At 49.1% G+C, this 21,520-nt stretch overlaps 1 protein-coding gene across 3 annotated transcripts in view; it reads right to left on the bottom strand.

Annotated features, from left to right (window-relative positions):
* Window positions 1–21,520, bottom strand: part of GHDC (GH3 domain containing) — a 146,907-nt gene that overhangs the window by 85,310 nt on the left and 40,077 nt on the right. For 2 of the 3 annotated variants that reach the window (XM_069237687.1, XM_069237685.1), the window contains exon 6: window positions 18,355–18,426. The exons of the other annotated variant lie outside the window; for it this stretch is intronic. In XM_069237687.1, coding sequence (XP_069093788.1) covers window positions 18,355–18,426 — 72 coding nt within the window. The remainder of the gene's footprint in view (window positions 1–18,354; window positions 18,427–21,520) is intronic. 3 annotated transcript variants of the gene reach the window in all.

Below are 21,520 nucleotides of genomic sequence, written 5' to 3' on the forward strand. Positions count from 1 at the left end.
CATGAGGGATGGAGAATGATGAATGAGGGATGACGGATGTAAGAAAATGCCACTGTTGGCATGGATACCCCACACTTTTTGCCTAGTGTTGATGACAACCTTGCTAACCAGGCCCCAGCACCAAGTGTTCTTTCCCTAAAACTGTTCCTTTGTTTCCACAATTGGCACAGCCCTGGCACACAGTTAAGACCCTTGTAAAAGGTACCCCTGGTACCAAGGGCCCTGTGGCCAGGGAAGGTCCCTAAAGGGCTGCAGCATGTATTATGCCACCCTAAGGGAACCCTCACTCAGTACATGCACACTGCCTTGCAGCTTGTGTGTTCTGGTGGGGAGAAAAGACAAAGTCGACATGACACTCCCCTCAGAGTGCCATGCCCACAAACCACTGCCTGTAGCATAGTTAAGTCACCCCTCTAGCAGGCCTCACAGCCCTAAGGCAGGGTGCACTATACCACAGATGAGGGCATAGCTGCATGAGCACTATCCCTCTACAGTGTCTAAGTCAATTCTTAGACATTGTAAGTGCAGGGAATCCATACTGAGTATATGGTCTGGGAGTTTGTCATTACGAACTCCACAGCACCATAATGGCTACACTGAATACTGGGATGTTTGGTATCAAACTTCTCAGCAAAATAAACCCACACTGATGTGAGTGTGGGATTTTTTGAAAAATACACACAGAGGGCATCTTAGAGATGCCCCCTGTATGTTAACCCAACTGCTAGTGTAAGGCTAACCGGTCTATGACAGCCTGCCACTCCCAGACGAGTTTCTGATCACATGGGGTGAGTGCCTTTGTGCACTCTGTGGTCAGAAACAAAGCCTGTCCTGTGCCCTTGCACACCTCCCCCTGCAAGAACTGTAACACCTGGAGGTCAGCCTCAAAGGCTCAGGCCTGGTGTACAGTGCCCCACGGCACTCCAGCCAGTGGAGAGGCCCACCCCTCAGACAAGCCCCCACTTTTGGTGGCAAGTCCAGAGGGATGAGAAAAACAAGGAGGAGTCCTAAGGTGCCTACAGCTGAAGTGACCCCCTCCTTGAGAAATCCTCTATCTTTCTTTGCAGGATTAGGACCAATAGGGATAGGAATGTGCCCCCCTCCCCAGAGGGAGTGAGCACAAGGAGGGTGTAGCCACCCTCAGGGACAGTAGCCATTGACTACTGCCCCCTGACCCTAATACACCCCTAAATTTAGTATTTAGGGGCGACCCTGAACCCAGCTCTTCAGATTCCTGATGACCTCAAGAAAGGAGGACTGCTGAGCTGAAAAACCCCGCAGAGAAGAGAAGGAGACAACAACTGACTCGCACCAGCCCCACCGGCCTGTCTCCTACTTCAAAATGCTCCAAAAGAAGAAGCAACCCGTTCTGCAGGACCAGCGACCACTGAAAAGCCTCCAGGGGACTGCCTGCATCACTGAGGACCAAGAAACTCCCATGGACAGCGGACCTGTCCAACAAGAAGACAAAGAAACCCGTGTCCAGAGGAACCAACCAGCCAGAGGGGACCCCCAGGCGATCCCGAGCAAGTGTCCACACTGGGCTGACTTTTCCACCCCTCCACGACGACGCCTGCAGAGGGAATCCCGAGGATCCCTCTGACCGCGACTGCCCGGGACAAAGATATCCAACACCTGGAGAAGAACTGCACCCGCAGCCCCCAGACGCGAGAGAAACCGACCACCAGTGCAGAAATGACCAGCAGGCGGTGGCTTGCCGGAGAAGCCCCCCTGTGCCTTGCCTGCAGCACCTAAGTGACCCCTGGGTCTGCCCACTGAGTTCCATTAAGAACCCAACGCCTTGTTTGCACGCTGCATCCAGCGGCCCCAGTGCCGCTGAGGGTGCATGTTTGGTGCCTACTTGGGGTCCCCCCCAGTGCTCCTCTAAACTCCCCTGGTCTGCCCTCCAACAACGTGGATACTTACCTGCAAGCAGACTGGAACCAAAGTACCCCCTGTCTCCATAGGGGCCCACATTATTTTGGGTCCTGTTTGACCTCTGCACCTAACCGGCCCTGTGTTGCTGGTGTTGGGTGTTTGGGGTTATCTTGAAACGCCAACAGTAGACTACCTATGGCCTGGAGACTGAACCCGTAAGTTTGTTACTTACCTCAAAAACTGTCATTACCTCCCCCAGGAACTGTTGAAAAATGCACTGTGTCCACTTTTAAAATAGCTTTTTGCCGTTTTAAAGAAAACTATGTGCATTGTTGATTTTTTTCAAAGTTCTAAGTATTACTATGCAAAGTACCTTTAATTTAATGTACATACCTGCTAAATGAATCTTGTGGTTCTGGAAATAAATTAAGAAAGAATAAAGCCTCCTCCAACCAAGAATATGTTTCAATATAAAAACCTATTGGTCTGGAGTTAAGTCAGTGAGTGTGTGTTTTCACTTATTGCTTGTGTGTGTACAACAAATGCTTAACACTACCCTCTGATAAGCCTACTGCTCGACCACATTACCGCAAATAGTGCATTAGTATTATCTATTATTGCCTCCGTCAAGCCTCTTGTGCAGACTATATCTCATTTTATATACAGATCCAGCTTCCTACAACAGTTCACTGTCAGCAAGAAAAGGGTCCCTTGCTTGGAGCTCTAGACAGTGGGGGTCATTACGACCCTGGCGGATGGCGGAGAAGCGGCGGTAAGACCGCCAACAGGCTGGCGGTCAAATTTTTGCAATTATGACCATTGCGGTTACCGCCATGGTCATCCGCCTCTTCTCCGTTCCGCCCGCTGGGCTGGAGACCTGGGTCTCCAGCCCGGCGGTTGTCACTATACCGCCGGCGGTATTTGGACCCGGCTGACCGCCATGGATTTCATGCGGTTTGGAACTGCCATGAAATCCATGGCGGTAAGCACTATCAGTGCCAGGGAATTCCTTCCCTGGCACTGATAGGGGTCTCCTCCACCCCCCCCACCCGACTCCCTCCCCTACACCCCCCACCACCCCTGCCACCCCCCAAAGGTGGCAGGACCCCCCTCCCCACCCCTACCCCCAACAACACATCACTCATACACACCCGACATGCACGTAGGCACCACCAACACACATACACGCACACACACCGACATACATGCCAACAGCCACACACAGTCAGACATGCACATCCACATTCAAACATACACGCACACATCCATACAGACATACACGCACTCATTCCCAAACACACAACACCCCCGCAAGCATACACGCACTCACACCCCCATGCACCCACACATCACACAACACCCCCCCACCCCCCTCCCCCAACGGAAGATCAACTTACCTGGTCCGTTGATCCTCCGGGAGGGGACAGGATCCATGGGGGCTGCTCCGCCGACACCACACCATCAACAGAACACCGCCACGTCGAATCACAGGACGTGATTCGGGATGCGGTGTTCTGTTGACGTGGCGGTGGAGGTGGAGCAACCTCCACTTCCCCGCCGACTGCCAGTAAAGGACGGAGGGCTGCCAACAGTCAGAATACGCAGAGCGGAAAACCGCCACCACTGGGTGTCTTCAGCACGGCGGTCCCTCAGCGGTCTTGACAAAAGACCGCCGAGGTCAAAATGACCCCCAGTGTGTGCCCCTGCCTCGGGTTCAAAACAGCAAATTGTGCAGGTTTTCAACTTTTTGCCTTAGCATACACGACAATCATGCATGTGTGCGGAGAGCTTCCTGTGGCTTAGAATGAGTCCAACACCAAGGCAATGTAGTCTGGAGTGGCACACCAAGGGCACCTACTTTTTCTTGAACATGCCTACCCAGCAGCTCACCAGTATGCTGAGGACTTATAGATTACATGACACCAGTCTCCTGCAAGGGAAAGTTGTATCATAGCCTTTTCTTTATAAATTGGCCTGCCAGTCTCCTGCAACTGGTCCCTTATGACATCAGTGTGGTACACGGATGACACGTGTTAACATTCATTTTGATTTCCTGAATCCAAGTGGTATGTAAGATAAAGTTTGGATGCACCAATGTGGATTGCAAGATTCTTCCAGGACATGCTAGAGGTCATTTGTAGTGGACCAGACTGAAAGGTGTAAATGAGGGGACATGAAGGGCCATTTCAAGTACAGGGCATTTGCTTTGCCCATTCTTCCCTAATGTTCCCTAAATGTGCTACACCCACAGGTTAACAGTTGGTAAATGGGGTAGCTGTTTTGGGTTTCTCTTGACAGGAGACACAACATTACACTGTCTTCGTACTGACACCTAAAGACTAAGACTATGAGTGGACTATTCTGTAAGGAATAAGTAAAAGCAGGAACTACCCAAAAAGATGATGAATTTAGGAGACCCTGCAGGTCACTCACAGCAACTAATGAAAGCCAAGTGTGTGCTTCACATGGAAGAACCTAGGAGCTAGAAGTGCAAGCCACTGAAAGCATTGTGCAAGCATTCGGCAATCTCCATCAATGAACTTGAGTGACAGAAGCAGAGCTTCACCAAGGGGGACAGAGTAGAAGACAAGGATCCACACTTTAACATCACTGATGTGATCAGATAATACTCTTGGCCAAGGTGGTCGATGTGCTATGTAGAAATGGGAGAATGTTGTTGCAAGATTCCTCAAGCATGTCGGTCTTCTTTGTAACAGTCAACCAGGCCACCAGAGCTCCTTACAAATAGCTCCCCCGAAATTCCCAGAAGAGGACGAAGGTCCATTTGCCATCTAGTTATTAATTGAGAAACATCCTAAAGGAAGAGCCTATAATGTTCTCCAAGATCGCTATGATTAGTTCTTGAAATGCGAATGTACAACTTGAAATGCCCTATGATAATTATGTCTAGCATTGTGTTGTGTGCAGAAGTAAACTTTCTTTTTCTTATGTAAAAACACTGTCTGGACATTGATATATGGATTGCTATGGAATGGGTTGTTGAGTTTTGAGTCTTTAATCCCACTCTACCTCCCTGAATAATCCTTGGATTGCTCAATTTTGCTAACCTAAAGGTCAAGTGCTAAAAGGGTGTAGTTGGGGCTGGTTTACGGGATTAAGAATACACTTAAACCCCAGGATATCTGGGTTTATAGACTCTAATCACCATAATCTGAGATCAGTAACCCATTTGCCATGGGGTTTCTGAAAAAGTTCCCCCGATTATGAGGGATGACAGATGAGGGACCAACAATGAGGAATGATGGATAATAATGGCTGAGGGATGATGGACGAGGGCTGAGAGTTGAGGGAAAATTGATGAATAATGATGGAATGAATGAAGATGGATGAGGAGTGAGAATGAAAATAGGATTGAGGGTCCTAAAATGACTCTACACGGTTGACACACAATAATCAGGTTAGGCTTGTTTGAACATGAATCCCTAAAACCAAATCTCTGGGCACAGGCAGCCGACCGTTGGGGGTTCAAGGCAACCCCAAAGTTACCACACCAGCAGCTCAGGGTCGGTTAGGTGCAAAGGTCAAAGAGGTGCCCAAAAGACATAGGTACCAATGGAGAAGAGGGGTGCTCTGGTTCCAGTATGCCAGGAGGTAAGTACCCGCGTCCTCGGGGGGCAGACCAGGGGGGTTTTGTACAGCACTGGGGGGGACACAAGTAGGCACACAAAATACACCCTCAGCGTCACAGGGGCGGCCGGGTGCAGTGTGCAAAGCAGGCATCGGGTTTTGTATTAGAAACAATGGAGGGACCCAGGGGGTCACTCTAGCGGTGCAGGCAGGGCACAGGGAGGCTTCTCGGCCAAGTCACCAACTGGGCTAGGCAGAGGGTCGTCTGGGGGTCACGCCTGCACTGAGGTTCTGTTCCTTCTGGTCCTGGGGGCTGCGGGTGCAGAGCTTGGTCCAGGCGTCGGGTCTCTTGTTACAGGCAGTAGCGGTCAGGGGGAGCCTCTGGATTCTCTCTGCATGCATCGCTGTGGGGACTCGGGGGGAGGTCATCTCGGGCTACTCACGGGGTCGCAGTCGCCTGGGCGTCCTCCCTGTGGTGTTGGTTCTCTCGAGCCGGGGGCGTCGGGTGCAGAGGGTGAAGTCTCACGCTTCTGGCAGGAAGAGTGAGTTCTTTAAAAGTTGCTTCTTTGTTGCAAAGATGTTGCTGTTGTTGAGCAGAGCCGCTGCTCACAGGAGTTTCTTGGTCCTTAGGTTCAGGGCAGTCCTCTGAGGCTTCAGAGGTCGCCGGTCCCTGTTGGATGCGTCACTGTTGCAGTTTTCCGAGTCAGGAGACAGGCCGGTAGGGCTGGGGCCAAAGCAGTTGTCGTCTTCCGTCGTCTCTGCAGGCTTTCAGGTCAGCAGTCATTCTTAGTTCAGGCTGCAGGAATCTGATTTCCTCGGTTCTTGGGTGCCCCTAAATACAAAATTTAGGGGTGTGTTTAGGTCTGGGAGGGCAGTAGCCAATGGCTACTATCCTGGAGGTGGCTATACCCTATTTGTGCCTCATCTCTGAGGGGACGGGGGCACATCCCTAATTCTATTGGGGGAATCCTCCAATCTCAAGATGGAGGATTTCTAAAGGCAGGGGTCACGTCAATTCAGGACACCTTAGGGGCTGTCCTGACTGGTGGGTGACTCCTCCTTGTTTTTCTCATTATCTTCTCCAGCCTTGCTGCCAAAAGTGGGGACAGTGGCCAAGGGGGCGGGCATCTACACTAGCTGGGATGCCCTGTGGCGCTGTAACAAAAGGGGTGAGTCTTTGAGGCTCACTGCTAGGTGTTACAGTTTCTGCAGGGGGAGCTGAGAAGCATCTCCACCCAGTACAGGCTTTGTTCCTGGCCATAGAGTGGCAAAGGCACTCTCCCCATGTGGCCAGCAACTCGTCTGGTTGTGGCAGGCTGGCAAAAACTGGTCAGCCTAACACTAGAAGTCAGATTGGTATTCGGGGGGTATCTCTAAGATGCCCACTGGGAGCATATTACAATAAATTCCACACTAGCATCAGTGTGCATTTATTGTGCTGAGAAGTTTGAAGTCTGCCGGGGTGGGGGTGGGGAGGGACAAATGCAATATGTGTACCGTCAATCGCCCCAATAATATTGGGGATGTGTCCCATTGCATAAAATCGGACCTTCACAGTGGCCAAATCTTCCACCTGGGGGAAAGCAATGTAGCTGCACATGTGTTTTACCAGGGCGGACAAGACTCTTGCCAGCACGATTGAGAACATTGGCTGTGACATTCCTGCTGCCAAGCCCACTATCACTTGGAAAGAACTAGTTGCCAGAAAATGGAGCACTGCTAAAACCTGCACAAGAGGGGGTATCCCAGTGGGATGACGGATAGCTGATATCAGGTCAGGCTCCAAATGGGCACAAAGCTCCGTGATTGTGGCCCTGTCCAGTCTATAGGCGAGTATAATGTGCCTGTCCTTCAGTGTATCTAAATCCACCAGGGGTCTGTACATAGGAGTATGTCTCCACCTCCTATTCATCTGCAGCGGTAGGTATCTAAGGGACACAAGAGTGAGTTGGCTATCACAATTTGAACAACTATACCACAACAGCAGTTCACATTGTGCAATCATGTTTTGGGACAGTGAAATTTAAAAGTATGTGCCTATTTATCCTGTGACGCAGCAATTATCAATGGGCCTGTTCCCCCATCCCCCCTGAAAGGGCTACCGCCTGTCCTGCGTGGAGGGACAGGTGGAAGTGAGGGAATTCCGCTGATGTAGTGCACCGTGGCGGTAGGCGGTCGTAACCGCCTTTTTCTATCTCAATCATCACGTTTCCTGACCTTCCACAGGAAAAGACCTACACTGCATGTGCTGCTGTGACCTGTGTCTGGAACCTACCATGGCCCGTGTGACCGGGGAAAGGGCCCCAGCCTTCACTTCTGAGGAGCGACTGGTGGATGGGGTCTTACCCCAGTACAGGCTGCTGTATGGGCCTCCAGACCAACAGGTGAGTACACTGTGAGCACAATGCATGTGACATGAATGCATGGCGATGTGTGTGTAGGCATTGTGTAAGGGTGGGTGGGGGTATTGTCTGTTGGCAGTGTACATGTTGTGAGCTGGTCTATGTGTGTTGCAATGGTGAAGGGATCGGGTATGGTGGGCCATGTGAGTGACAGGCTGGACTGTTCATTTAATGGTGTTCTCCTGTCTGTATTACCCCTGCAGGTCAGTGCCCATCAAAAGAAGGGATCATGGCGTGCCATCGCCAAGGATGTACGGACCCTGGGGATCTATGGCAGGTGGAACATCCACTGTTGCAAACGGTGGGAGGACCTGAGAAGCAGGGCACGGAAGACCGCGGAGGCCCAGCTGGCGATGGCCTCCCAACGAGGAAGGGGTGCCCATTGGACCTTGACCCACTGATGGCCTGCATACTGGCGGTGGTCACAGCAGCTACAAGGGGGTGAGTACAGTGGGTATCATTGCAACTTATGGCTGGTGGGGTGGTATCCAGGTGGTGGTTGTGTGTTAGTGGATGCTCCTAAGGCCAGGCCAGACATAGCAGCGTAGTTCCTCTGAAGGGTAATTGGTGCATGGCAAATATAGGTAACCTAGATTGTTAGTATTCACTTCTAGACAGGGCTGCTTGGGTCCCAGGTGTGCTGCAGTTGGCGGTGTGTGCTCCTCTTCATGCCTTGGTGACTAGCCATTTCACTGGTAGTGCAATGCATATTGCGTAGGCCTGTTCCCTGTGTGTGAGGGTACTGTGTACGCCAACGGTGTTGTTGGTGCAGTCACTGACCCAGTGTATTTATTTGTCTCTCTCCCCCCTTTTTTGTTTTGTGATCCTGTCCTTGTGTTCATTAGGATCATCTGGCAGAGGAGCAGAGACACTGGCTACAGAGGGAGCTGCATCCCACAGGACCCTGGAGGCAGAGTCCACCGATGCCAAGGGAACAACTGGGTCGGAGGGCGAGGGGAGCACCACTGCGGATACTGGAGGGGACAACACAGACTCCGACGGGAGCTCCCTGGTGGTGGTGGACACCTCTTTGACCACCCCAGCTGCAGGTAAAGCCACCACCCCGTACCAGCATCGCCCTCCCAGTAGACCCTCAGCGAGTTGCCTGTGCCCACTCACCCAGGAGGGTGGGCATCTCCTTCGCCCCAGGCACCTTAGTCCCTGCCCTAGTGAGCCCTGCTGCCCTCAGTGAGGAGGCTATTGACCTCCTGAGATCCATCTCTGTGGGGCAGTCATCCATTGTGAATGCCATCCAGGGGCTGGCATCCCAGATGCAGCAATGCAATGCATTCATAGTTTGGCAGCCCAACAGAGATCGATTCAGGCTCTGTCCTCCTCTCTGATGGCAGCCATTATCCCTGTTCCTACCATCCCCCCTCCAACTACCACTTCCCAGTCCCATTCTCCTCAACCCCAACCCATCCCACGCACACAAACAGATGAGCATGCGCACAAGGAAACACACAAGAGTGGCACAGGCAAACACAAGCACCACACTTCATCCCACAGGCACTCACAGAAACAACATACCGTTGCAGACATGACAACATCCACAGCCTCCACTGTTTCCCCTCTTCCTCCTCCTCCACCTCAACCTCAACCTTCCTCCCAGTTACATCCACACTCACACCTGCATGCACTACATCTACATCCACTGGCAGAGACCTCCACAACATCCATGCATGCGTCCCCTGTGTCCTCTACCACCGTGTCTGCCCCACCCTCCTACAGGACATAAACGCAAGCACTCAGACACCCAACAGCATCTACCTCACATCAGCGTACAGCCCATGCACCTGCACCCAAATCCGGCAGACATACACCTCCAACAACCACTCCCTCATCCTCCACTGCCATTACTCCTCCCGCCCCAACGTCCCTAAAAAGCGTTTCCTTTTCCAAATTTACCTCTTCCCTACCACCACCCACCACCCACACTCCTCCCACCCCCGCAAGTCCTGCACATATGGGCAGGGTACCCAGGACACAGCTTAGCTCCTCAGCCAAACAGTCCACGGGGACAGTGGCAGCACCACCTACTTGTGGTGGTAAGGATACCCGACCTACGACACTGAAGGGGAAGGAGCCAGCACCACCACGGATGAAAGGGAAGATTCTTGCACCAGCTGTGAGGAAGGGAAAGGAGCCTACACCAGCTGTGAGTAAGGGGAATGAGCCTGCACCAGCTGTGAGGAAGGGGAAGCAGCCTGCACCAGCTGTGAGGAAGGGGAAGCAGCCTGCACCAGCTGTGAGGAAGGGGAAGCAGCCTGCACCAGCTGTGAGGAAGGGGAAGGAGCCTGCACCAGCTGTGAAGAAGGGGAAGGAGCCTGCACCAGCTGTGAAGAAGGGGAAGGAGCCTGCACCAGCTGTGAAGAAGGGGAAGGAGTCTGCACCACCAGGCAGAGAAGGGAAGAGCCCATCCACCCCTGCCAGGAAGGGTAAGGGATCCACGACCCATGAACAGGAGGAGACAAGGCACTCTACGCCATCAGAAGCTGTCAGGCTAACACCACCACCACCACCAGCTGTCACAGGGCCCCCAACGCCAGCTGTGGATGTGCAGCTATCAGTGAGTGCAGGGGCTGCCCAGGAGCGTCCTCCAACCACCAACACCGTGCAGCTATCACTGCCAGCAGTCGCTATGTAGTCTACCCTCCAGGGGCTACTGTGCAGGCCGCCCCCTCCAGAACCAGTGGGAAAGACACCCACTCGAGAGACTGTGGCCTTGCACTCTCCAGGACCAAGCAATGGGCATGTTGTCCCCTCCCGAACCAGTGGGAAAGACACCCACTCGAGAGACTGTGGCCTTGCACTCCCCAGGACAAAGCAATGGGCATGTTGCCCCCTCCAGAACCAGTGGGCTTGTTCCCGCATCCGGCTGAGGTGCCCCCCATCCCCTGCGATACCGCCAGCTTGTTGGCAGTATTACCGCCACTTTATCACCCAAAGTGGTTCTCATTAAACCTGTATTCCCACATTGGCTTCACCAACATGTAGTAAAATATGCCATACCCGCTTAGACTATATTTATTCTATACAGAATTAATCATCCAATTAATTAATGACCCCATTCTCTTTTTAATACACTTAGTTTTTCATCTCATTTTGTACTATTCACACAATACATTCTAAAATCCATCACCTGCATATAGCTTTACAAAGTGCCATAATTATTTGATCATTTCATAAACATAAAAATACTCCACTTAATCAGTCCCAAACCACACTTCCACTTCAAACTTTCTAATGGACACCATACATCCACCCCCAAGCATACCTCTCACAAAACACCCAAACCAATATGAAGAAAATTTTCTTTTTTCTTCCACAATAATTGCATCATAACTGTGGGACTCTACAGACGGTCAATGCATGTTTTGCTGTAATTGTTACTTGCTAACCACCACCTGAGGATCTATGTCATATTAACTTCTCTTTTCCATCACAACTGTGGGGTTTGTTCTTTCACAGCCCATTACCATCTCATCATCATACAGGGAAGAGCTCCCTCTATCATAAATCGATGTATAACTGTTGCATTACAGATAAAAAATCCAGGGTTCCAATGCATTATCAATATTTAGCTTCACAAGGTAGTCTCAGCTGGAAAGTTACCTTTTGTGGACTGATCCATGCTTGTGATTATACAAAGATGGAGTAAGTAACATATTCCAGCAAAGGAAAGGTCTAGCACCATTGGCAAGCTGAATATTGTTATCATACACTACCATATATAAAAAAAGAATACTTTGGGATCTGTAAAATGAGAACAGTGGAGACCACTTTGTGAAGCTATATATAATGGATTGGAACCTGAGTCCCATAATCTCTCTAGAATCACTGCCAGCGATGGGCACACAAGCTAAAAATTATGCCTATACAGAAGCACCTTGCCAGTTAATAGTCATGTGAATAATGAGAAAAAAGTATAAACAAACATTAATAAATATCCCAAAATCATCATGAAATGGACAGAGAATCAAAATGGCACTTTCTCTGTTCATTGAGCAGCAAAGAAAGAGACCTATGGGGAACCTAATACAGACTGTAAGGGATTAATGTACAAGTTACTTACCTTCGGTAACAATATATCTGGTAGAGACATTCTAGTTGCAGATTCCTTACCCTAGAATTTCCCCTGGGCGTCAGACTGGATTTGGAGAATCTTTCTTTGAGCAGTAACCCTGCGCGCCGTTAGGCATCATGGTCGTCATGATGACGTCGCTGTCATATGTAGGTACCACCCTGGCGTGCTGACTTCAGTTTCTTTTCACAACTTTTGATGCCAGTAGTGCGCAGCCATGAAGAACACTGAGAATGGTGCGCTAAAACTACGGCCCTTAAAGGCAAGTACCTGTCCCTAGAAATCAGTTCGCAGTGCGGGAAGGATGGGCAGAAGGGTAAGGAATCTGCAACTAGAATGTGTCTTTTCCAGAGATATAGTTACCGAAGGTAAGTAACTTGTACATCTGATAGAGACTTCTAGTTGCAGATTCCTTACCTTAGAATAGATACCCGAGCAACACCATCACCGGTGGTGGGCTGCGCACTAAGATCACACCAAAAAGTCCAGCAGGACTGAACGGCCAAAATAACCTTCCCTGCAGACCCGACTGTCCAGGCAGTAATGCTTTGTAAACGCATTTATGGACGCCCACATCGCGGCCTGGCAGATATCCAGGAATGGAACTCCGCGTGCTAACGCTATAGTAGCAGCAGTTGATCTGGCTGAATGAGCGTGCAAACCCTCAGGGGGTTGCTTTTTCGCCAAAGCATAGCACATCTTGATGCAGAGGACTACCCATCGCAAGACGGTCCTCCTCTGCACCACCATCCCTTTCTTTGCATCCACGTATCCCACAAAGAGTTTATCGTCCACCCAGAATTCTTTGGAACGATCTAGGTAGAATGGCAACACTCTTTTTGGGTCCAGACGGTGGAGTCTCTCGTCCTCATGAGAGGGATGTGGGGGTACGTAACAAAATAGGCAAGGTGATAGATTGGCCTACGGGAAAGGGCGTTACCACTTTGGGAAGAAAAGAAGCCCTGGTACAATGCACCACTTTGACAGGATGCACTGTTAGGAATGATGGCTTCGAAGAAAGAGCCTGAAGCTCACTTACTCTGCGAGCGAAGGTGATGGCAATCAATAAAGTTGTTTTAAGGGTTAAGAGCCATAGAGGATAGCTGTGGAGCGGCTCAAAAGGGGAACACATGAGGTATGTGAGGACCAAGTTCAAATCCCACTGGGGCATGATGAACGGGACGGGAGGAAACATAAGTGAGGCCTTCAAGAAACCTCCCAACAATGGGAGATTTGAAATGAGAAGGTTGGTCTGGTAGCCTTAAGAAGGCAGAGATAGCAGACAAATATCCCTTAAGGGTGCCCAGAGCTGAGCCCTGCTGGGCAAGAGAGAGAATAAAGAGAACCTCCGAGAGAGGTGCAGAGAGGGGATCAACAATTTGTTGATACAACCTGCCACAAATTTCTTCCAACAACAGGCATCTACTGTTTTGGTGCCTGGCTGCCAAAATGACGTTACAGACTTCGGGTGGAAGGTCAAAAGCCGTCAACTGTCACCGCTCAATCTCCACGCAAGGAGGCGGAGACTGGACAGGTTCGGTGGATAAGCGTCCCCTGCTGCTGCGACAGAAGATCCTCCTGAAGGGAGCCACCAAGATTACTTGGGTCCGGTCTTGCCTGATCTTCTTAAGAACTCTGGGCAGAAGTGGTGCTAGCAGGTAGTAGTACAGGACGCCTGAGTTCCACTCATGATGAAAAGCGTGCCAGAGCGAGTAACGCCTTGGAAACTCCAATGCGCAAAACAGCTGACATTGCACGTTCCCTGCAGAGGCGAACAAATCTAACCAAGGCTCTCCCCACTGCTAAAAGAGACCTTGTGCCACCTCCAGATGGAGACACCATTTGAGATTGACTCGATGGCTGAGTTAATCTGCTCTGACGTTCAGAGAGTCCGCCAGATGTTGAACCACCAGGGAAATGCCCTGGCATTCCAGCCATGTCTAGAGGCGAAGAGCCTCTTGACAAAAGGTCCACGACCACACTCTGCCCTGCTTGTTGCAATACCACATGGCAGTGGTGGTGTTGGTGAACACCTGCACCACTTTCCTTTTGAAAGATGGAAGGAATGCTTTCAATGCAAGTCGGATTGCCCAGAGTTCCAAAAGGTTGATGTGGAGCCCGGACTCCGCTGGAGACCAGAGGCCTCTGATTTCCGCCTGTCCCATGTGGCCACCCCATCCCAGGAGTGATGCATCTGTCACTACTGTGATATCTGGTTGGGGAAGGGAGAGGTATCTTTCATTGACCCAATCTGGATTCGACAAGGCTTCGACAACCACCACTGCAGGTCTTTTGCAGTTCCCCCGAGATCTGAACCATGTCGGAGAGATTCCCCTGATGCTACGCCCACTGGAACTTCAGGTCCCACTGCAGAGCCTGCATATGCCATCTGGCATGTTGGGCCAGCAGCCTCAGAGTCATTCTCACCGAAATCCAGGATAGAGACTGAAACATCGGTATCATAGCCCAAATATCCTGGACTTGCTTTTCGTGAGGATAAGCACAAAACTGCACTGTGTCCAGAACAGCTCCGATGAAAGGGAGCATCTAAGAGGGAGTTCGGTGTGACTTCGGCATGTTGATAGTGAACCCCAGCGAATGCAGGAGGTGGGAGATGACTTTCGGGGGCGTGTCCACCTTCAACAACCAGTCGTTGAGGTAGGGGAAGACTGGAACCCCAAAACCGCACAGATGAGCTGCAACCACTACCAACACTTTCATGAACACCTGAGGGCACTGGTAAGGCCAAAGTGGACCACAGTGAACTGAAAGTGCTCGTGACCTACCACAAATCGTAGGTAGAGTCTGTGGGTCGGCAAGATGGAAATAGGTGTACTGCAAGTCCAAAGCAACCATCCAGTCTCCAGGGTCCAGGGCAGAAATGACATGAGCCAGGGTTAACATCTTGAACCTCTCCTTCTTGAGGAAGAGATTGAGGGACCGGAGGTCTAGGATAGGGCGAAGGCCATTGTCCTTTTTGGGCACCAGAAAGGAGCAGGAATAGCAACAATGACCTACTTCTGTCACAGGGACCCTCTTTATGGCTCCCTTAGTCAGGAAAGCTTTGACTTCCTCATGGAGAAGTGCCAAATGATCCTCCGATGATGGAATGATGGTGGCATGGCTGGAGGAGAAGTCTCGAAGGGGAGGAAGTGGCCCCTTCGGACGATCTGTAAAACCCACCTGTCCATGGTAATGGATTCCCAGTGGGCAGGTGAATCCTGCCCCAACTGGTCCCGGATGTACCAATGGACTAGGAAGGTTTTGAGACAGAGGAGGGGGTGGGGTGGACTGGACGGCTTACTGACTCCCTGATCCACGAGCTCAGTGGATCCTGTGTCCATGCAGGGGCTGTACAGCATGCGCAGTTCGGTGGCCCAGTGGAAATGGACGCAGTGGTATGCCCCTTCCGTAGCCACAAAATGAGTGAGAGGCAGACTGAGGGGGAAAGGAGCGGCTGCGAGGCCAAGGGATCAAACCGTAGCCGGGGAATCCTTGAAGCTCTCGAGCGCCGAGTCCGCCTTGTCTTCGAAGAGACGAGTGTCAGATGTCCTCAACCAGGCGTGGCGTCTCAGTTCCACAGTTGATGCAACCGATCTGCCTAGTGAGTCGGTCGTATCCAGTCCACAAGGTATCATGAACTTGGCTGCTTCTCTCCCATCTGCCATGGCTTGGGAGAGAACGTTTTGGGCCTCTGCCGGAACTTGAGGCAGCACTTGCACGACCATATCCCAGAGAGTATGAGAATAGTGGCCCAAAAGGCATGTGGTGTTCACGGACCGCAGTGCTAGACTGGCAGAAGAAAACATCTTCTTCCCTAAATTGTCAAGTCTTTTTCATTCCCTGTCCGGGGAGCAGTAGGGAATGCGCCAGAGGATGATAAAGCCTGGATGACAAGGCTCTCAGACGTAGGGTATTGGGTAAGGAAATTTGGGTCATACGGCGCAGGCTGATGGCGGCGGGCAGTCGCCCTATTCACAGGAGCCCCTGTGCTGGGTTTGGACCAGGTCCCCAGTAGGACGTCCGTGAGTGCTTCGTTGAAGGGAAGAAGGGGTTCCAAGTTGGAGGCCCCAGGCTGAAGCACTTCCGTCAGTAGGCATGACCTACACAGAAGGAAGCTTGAGGTTCTCACCACCATAGAATAAGACGCTCTCCCCTCCGTAGCCACGGTACGGGAAGAAAACATGACAGAGTCAGGGGAGGTGTCCAACCCACTGGTATCACCCAAATCCTGTAGCCGCCCAGTTCAAGCTCAAGCTGGTCTTCTAAAGGGTCCAGCGACCCCTCTACACTATCCCCTTATACATACCCATAGTAATAGGGTTCAGGATCAACCCTGAGCACAGCAGAGCCCATGGAAAACGGAATTGGCTTCGAGAGTCGATTGTGGATCCAATAGGTACCAGGAGCATGGACGTCTGACCCTACCCCGGGGAAGATCGCGCTGGCATGGCCGGCGTCAGGACAGATCCAGAAGTGGATCCTGAGGTGCCCTCTGTAGTCGGGACCGAAGTCGCCGACTACGAACCCAAGGAGGCCGTCACCGACTCCTCTGGGACCGAGGGCACAGAAGGTGGGTCAGTCTGTCCAAAAATAAGGAGCAACTCCTTAAGTTGGGCAGGGGTAGCACTGGATCCTGGAAAATCGGGGAGGCACAGAGTGGACCCAGACGGAGGCTCCGAGGATGGAGGCTTAGAGCGTCGACGCCCTTCCCGCATTGCGTAGTGCAAGTGACAGGGCGAAGTCGAAGAACAATTTGCCTTCTTCAACTTCTTTTTCTTCTTACCCGAATGTCCAGATGACTTGGACGAAGACGAATGGTGGTGACTCCATGATTGGTCTGCTGACCTTCCTCTCAAACGGGACCGGGAACGTCACGGAGTCGAATGTCGGGCTGCTATGAGCTTCAGGGACCGCTCCCTCAAATATTTCGGGTTCATGGTCCGACACTCGAAGCATGACTTTGGGTTGTGGTCGCTCTCCAAACACCAGAGGCACACGAGGTGCGGATCTGTCACCGACAACATGTGGTGGCAGGAGTCGCAGGGCGTAAATCTGGTCTGGACATCTCTTGGCGCAAACCAAAACTCATCAGAAATAAATCTGACAAAATGTCGTAGTCAGTCAAAAAATGACTGGGGTAGCTCTTCTCTGGATCTCCGTATAGGCTGGTGCGGAAAGAAAAGAACTGACGTCAGCGCGCCCGTCTGGCACCTAAATACAACTGTGATGTCAGCACAGTGACCACGAGGCCAACGATGCCCGCGGAGTCCACCGAAGTCACCTAACGGCGCAAAGGGGTACTGGTCGAATTAATACTCTCCAGATCTAGTCTGACGCGAAGGGAAATTCTAAGGTAAGGAATCTGCAATTAGAAGTTTCTATCCGATGTTATACGATTGAATGTTAAGGTATTTTTGTAGTCGTAACATCCTGGTTTATTGGAAATTGTAGTTTTGTAACAATTGTACTGATTGTGCCTGCCAAGTAATCAAGTGAGCAAAGAAAAGCACAATTTTTACCTCTGACCTGAAAAAAGAACTGAAAGGATTATAAAACTAAAAAGCTGCAAACATCTGACAATTGCAGGCTTTTGACAGCCCCAAGTACTAAGGTACTTTCGAAGTGTGCCATGGAGTTGACCCCCATTTGGATCAAGTATTATGCTCACCACTTTCAGCAATTGCCAGTCACCACTGATAATATTGCTGCAAATTTCTGGATGAACTGAATGGAATTATGAATTTCCTTTAGCACCATTTGCAAAAATAAACTTGAAATTTAACTGAAATAAGCAACAGCACAGCTTTATAGCCACCTACCTCCAGTAGGATGGTTTGCAAGACCAAATTAACCATCAACCACTGAGCTGAATGGAATTATTATACTGAACTACAAGCGGATAGGTGGAAGTTAACAATTGGCTATAACTAGGCACTCATTACAAGCGGCCCATTAAGACTCCCGGTTATTTCCTAGCCCGTGATTTACTATTAAATGTAGCTCTTGTAATTAAGTGGGCATGGGTTGTTAGAAGTATTTGGGGTATTAGAAGCAGGTTACTGTGCTAGTATACCAATTGAAAAATGTTTTTACCTAACGTTTTCTACAGAGATTCCAGCTAGTGAAAGCAGCCAAACTTTCTGACTTACAAAAACAAGACAAACAAGAAGCACTCATAATGACGGCCTCAGTCTGTGAAGTGTAGCATTGGAAGAATTTTCCAGAAGGATTTCAATATAATAATGTGGACTTAGTCGTTGTACCAGAACAAGAGACACAGATTGCATATGATTTTTTAGCTGCAAACTCAGAATCCCTCTGTCCTGTAAAATGCATACGCATTATCTGTTCAGAAACAAGGCATCCTTATTCTCTTAATAACTATTCAATTACACCAACCTGAACATGAACTCGACCACAGGACACTGATTGTGGAATCCGGCCACTCTCACAACATCTCCGTTACGGTACCTTAGAATGGCAAATAAGAGAAGTATCCATATGTTAACAAGTTTAAAGGCTAAATAAAGCCTGCTTACTCACAAAGCCAAAACTTTGATTGCTGAAGTAAATGGAAGGTGTTCACAAATAGATTAGTAAAATGTGGTTAGCTTTAGGTAGGTGACCTCTTGAGATGGGACCTCTGCAAGAAGATGGACAACTCCTCAGTAATAGATTAATGGATATGGATGAATGATATGGTTACTGAAGACTATATATAAGGCTTGGCCAGTGGGATATTGATAAGTGCTTGAGAATAAATTCTAAATGAGAATTAGGAGATAATACCAAATGTCATATAGGCAAATAAGCAAGGAAAATCTATGTGGGTGTTTTTGTCACGTCTTGCAGACTGCCCCTGTTACATGTTTAATTGCATGGTTGCCAATATACTTCAGCGTGGGCGACCTATTTTTTTTTCTTTTGTCTCTCCCCTTCATGCTGCATGGTGGCCATGGCGCTTACACAGCGAACAGGCACAATATCATGAACTCTATTGGCGGTATTGGAGAGCTGGTCACATTGTTCATAGTTACCTAATCAGAGTCATTTCTTGTGGCTCTCCCCTTAAAACACCTGCAATTGGTAAATGCTTTACATAAAACAGAAATTGTCAAAGCAAAAGCATTTCTCCCATTTCATCTCTGGGGCCCCCACACTAGGTTACTGGGGACCCCAAAATAATAACCTCTCCCATCATTCAGTGTCTTTTAAGCGCTCTCATGGCTGGAACTTTTGTTTTACAGCTGGGAATAGCTTATGTGTTAAGGGCCTTGTTTGTAATATCATTGCTATAGGCCTGTTATCCCTGGAAATGTGAAATGCACTAGGCCCTCTAGAGGCTGAATATAGGGTTACACTTCATTATTTAATGGCAATTTGTTTTTGTGTGGTTATGCCCTCTAGGGGATAACTATATAGCTACATGATCATGTTTCTTATAAATTATATTTTCATTGTGGTGTCCTCTTGGGGCTGTTCCAAGCATTACAGTCATATCAACATACAAAAATATTTGTGGCATAGAAACTTGCCCCATAATGCTTTGCAAGACATTACCTTTACAAAACATGTTTGCTCATAACTCAGCCTGTGGAGGTCCTAGGACAATGGGACCAGCTTCAAAACATTGACCACAATGTTCCCTTTCTGTCTACATCATCTCTGGGTCACGCACTATGTTAGGGCGGACTCCAAAATAATAACCCCTACCACCATTCATTATCTTTTGAAGCTCTCTCAAGGCTGGGACTTTTGTTTTGCAGTAGGAAGAAGTTATGTTTTATGGGCCTTGTTTGTAATACTATTGCAACACGCCTGCTGCTAGCTTGAAAATGTGTAATGAACTGTCGCCTCTAGGGCAGTGCTTTAAATGGAAAAATAGAAGTGCAGGTACTCTGTAATAGAGTACCTGCTTGTTTCTGAGAAGTGCTGGGACTCTCCAATTAAAAGTATTATGTTTTTCTTGAGATATGCCGGTACTCTCCCTCTCAAAATAAAAAAGTGCCAGTACTCAGTACCGGAGAGTACCGGCCCATTTAAAGCACTGCTCTAGGGGCTAAATATATGGTTACACTACATTACTTTCTCCCATTCCTTTCTCATGTGGTTATGCTCTCTAAAGGCTGACTGTTTCCAAATGCCATTTTTATTGTGGTGTCCTCTAGGGGCTATTCTGGGCAGCGTAGTCAACATACTATAATATTTGTGGCACAAAAACTTGCCACATAATGCTTTGTAGGGCATTACGTTTACAAAACATTATTGCTTATAACTCAGCCTGTAGTGGTCTTAGGACAATGGGACCACCTTCAAAACGCTCTGTGTACATCCTCTCTGGTTCCCCACAATAGGTTAGTTGTGACCCCAAAATAATAACCCTTGCTACGATTTAGTGTCTTTTAAGCTTTCTCATGGCTAGAACTTTTGTGTTACAGCTGGGAGAAGTTTTGTTTTAAAGGCCTTGTTTGTAATATCATTGCAGTAGGCCTCCTAGCGCTAAGTAGATGGTTACACTGAATTACTTTCTCCTGCTTTTTAAGTGCTAACAATATGGTTACATGACCATGTTTCTTACAAATCATATTTTCGTTTTGGTGCCCTCTAGGGGCTGTTTTGAGCATTACAGTCTAATGCCAAACGTTCACTTCTGATAAAGGTTTTTATAATTGTATATGTTTTAATAATCTCTCCTGATTACAATTATGACCATGATTCTTCAGGCCAACTTAACATCCTCATTACACTATGACTGTTTGAACACTTGATCTGTTTGGATGACCCTTCTAATTTATTTCTCCTCTGAGGCTGTCTTGTGTCTTTTTTTGGGACGTTGTGTTAGCCAGCCAGCAACTCTGATGGTGGGGTGGTGAAAGTGGTATTCTATTGGAATCAGCATGGCAGAATTAAATTAGGATGCTAAATTGCAAAAGGAAGAAGGTTAATGGAAGTAAATTAGTTATATGCAGGGTCACTGGAATTATATGGCAGGAAAATACGAAATTATGAGGCAGGGCTGACCAATTTATGTGGCAAGAAAAGTCCAGTTATGGATATACAATGCCAATAGCTATAACTCAAGCAAATGTGAGACCTATTGCATTGAAAATGCTTGTTTTATTGCTGTTGTGTTGTCCAAGTACTGGCAGTGAGGAATGAGAATGGGATGCAGGCTGGACTCAAAACCCATATCAGTCCTGGCAAAAATGTTCAAATCAGTTTCACATTGCAGGAAGCCATGACTAGAATTGAGCTGTGGGGCAGGGTAGGATCATGGCAACCAGTCATGCTCTGAAAGTTGCTCCCTAGCCTACACCCACTGCAAAAATTCCAGATATTCAGAATGGCCAGTTCAGCCTAGATGAGATGGAGTTCACAATTATTCACTTTTTCACAGTGATCAGGCATAAAACACTTATGCCACCTTCAAGCCACGGTCACATTTGTCACTCTCTAATCTGTTGACTTGCAGCTCTGCCCGATATCGAACACAGGCTACTACGTTAAAGGAGTATGCTGACAGAATCTGTAATGAGTTGAAATGTCACGCATGACTATTATGCAG

Source organism: Pleurodeles waltl, chromosome 6 (assembly GCF_031143425.1).
Source record: "Pleurodeles waltl isolate 20211129_DDA chromosome 6, aPleWal1.hap1.20221129, whole genome shotgun sequence".
In the NCBI taxonomy this organism is placed as follows: domain Eukaryota; kingdom Metazoa; phylum Chordata; class Amphibia; order Caudata; family Salamandridae; genus Pleurodeles; species Pleurodeles waltl.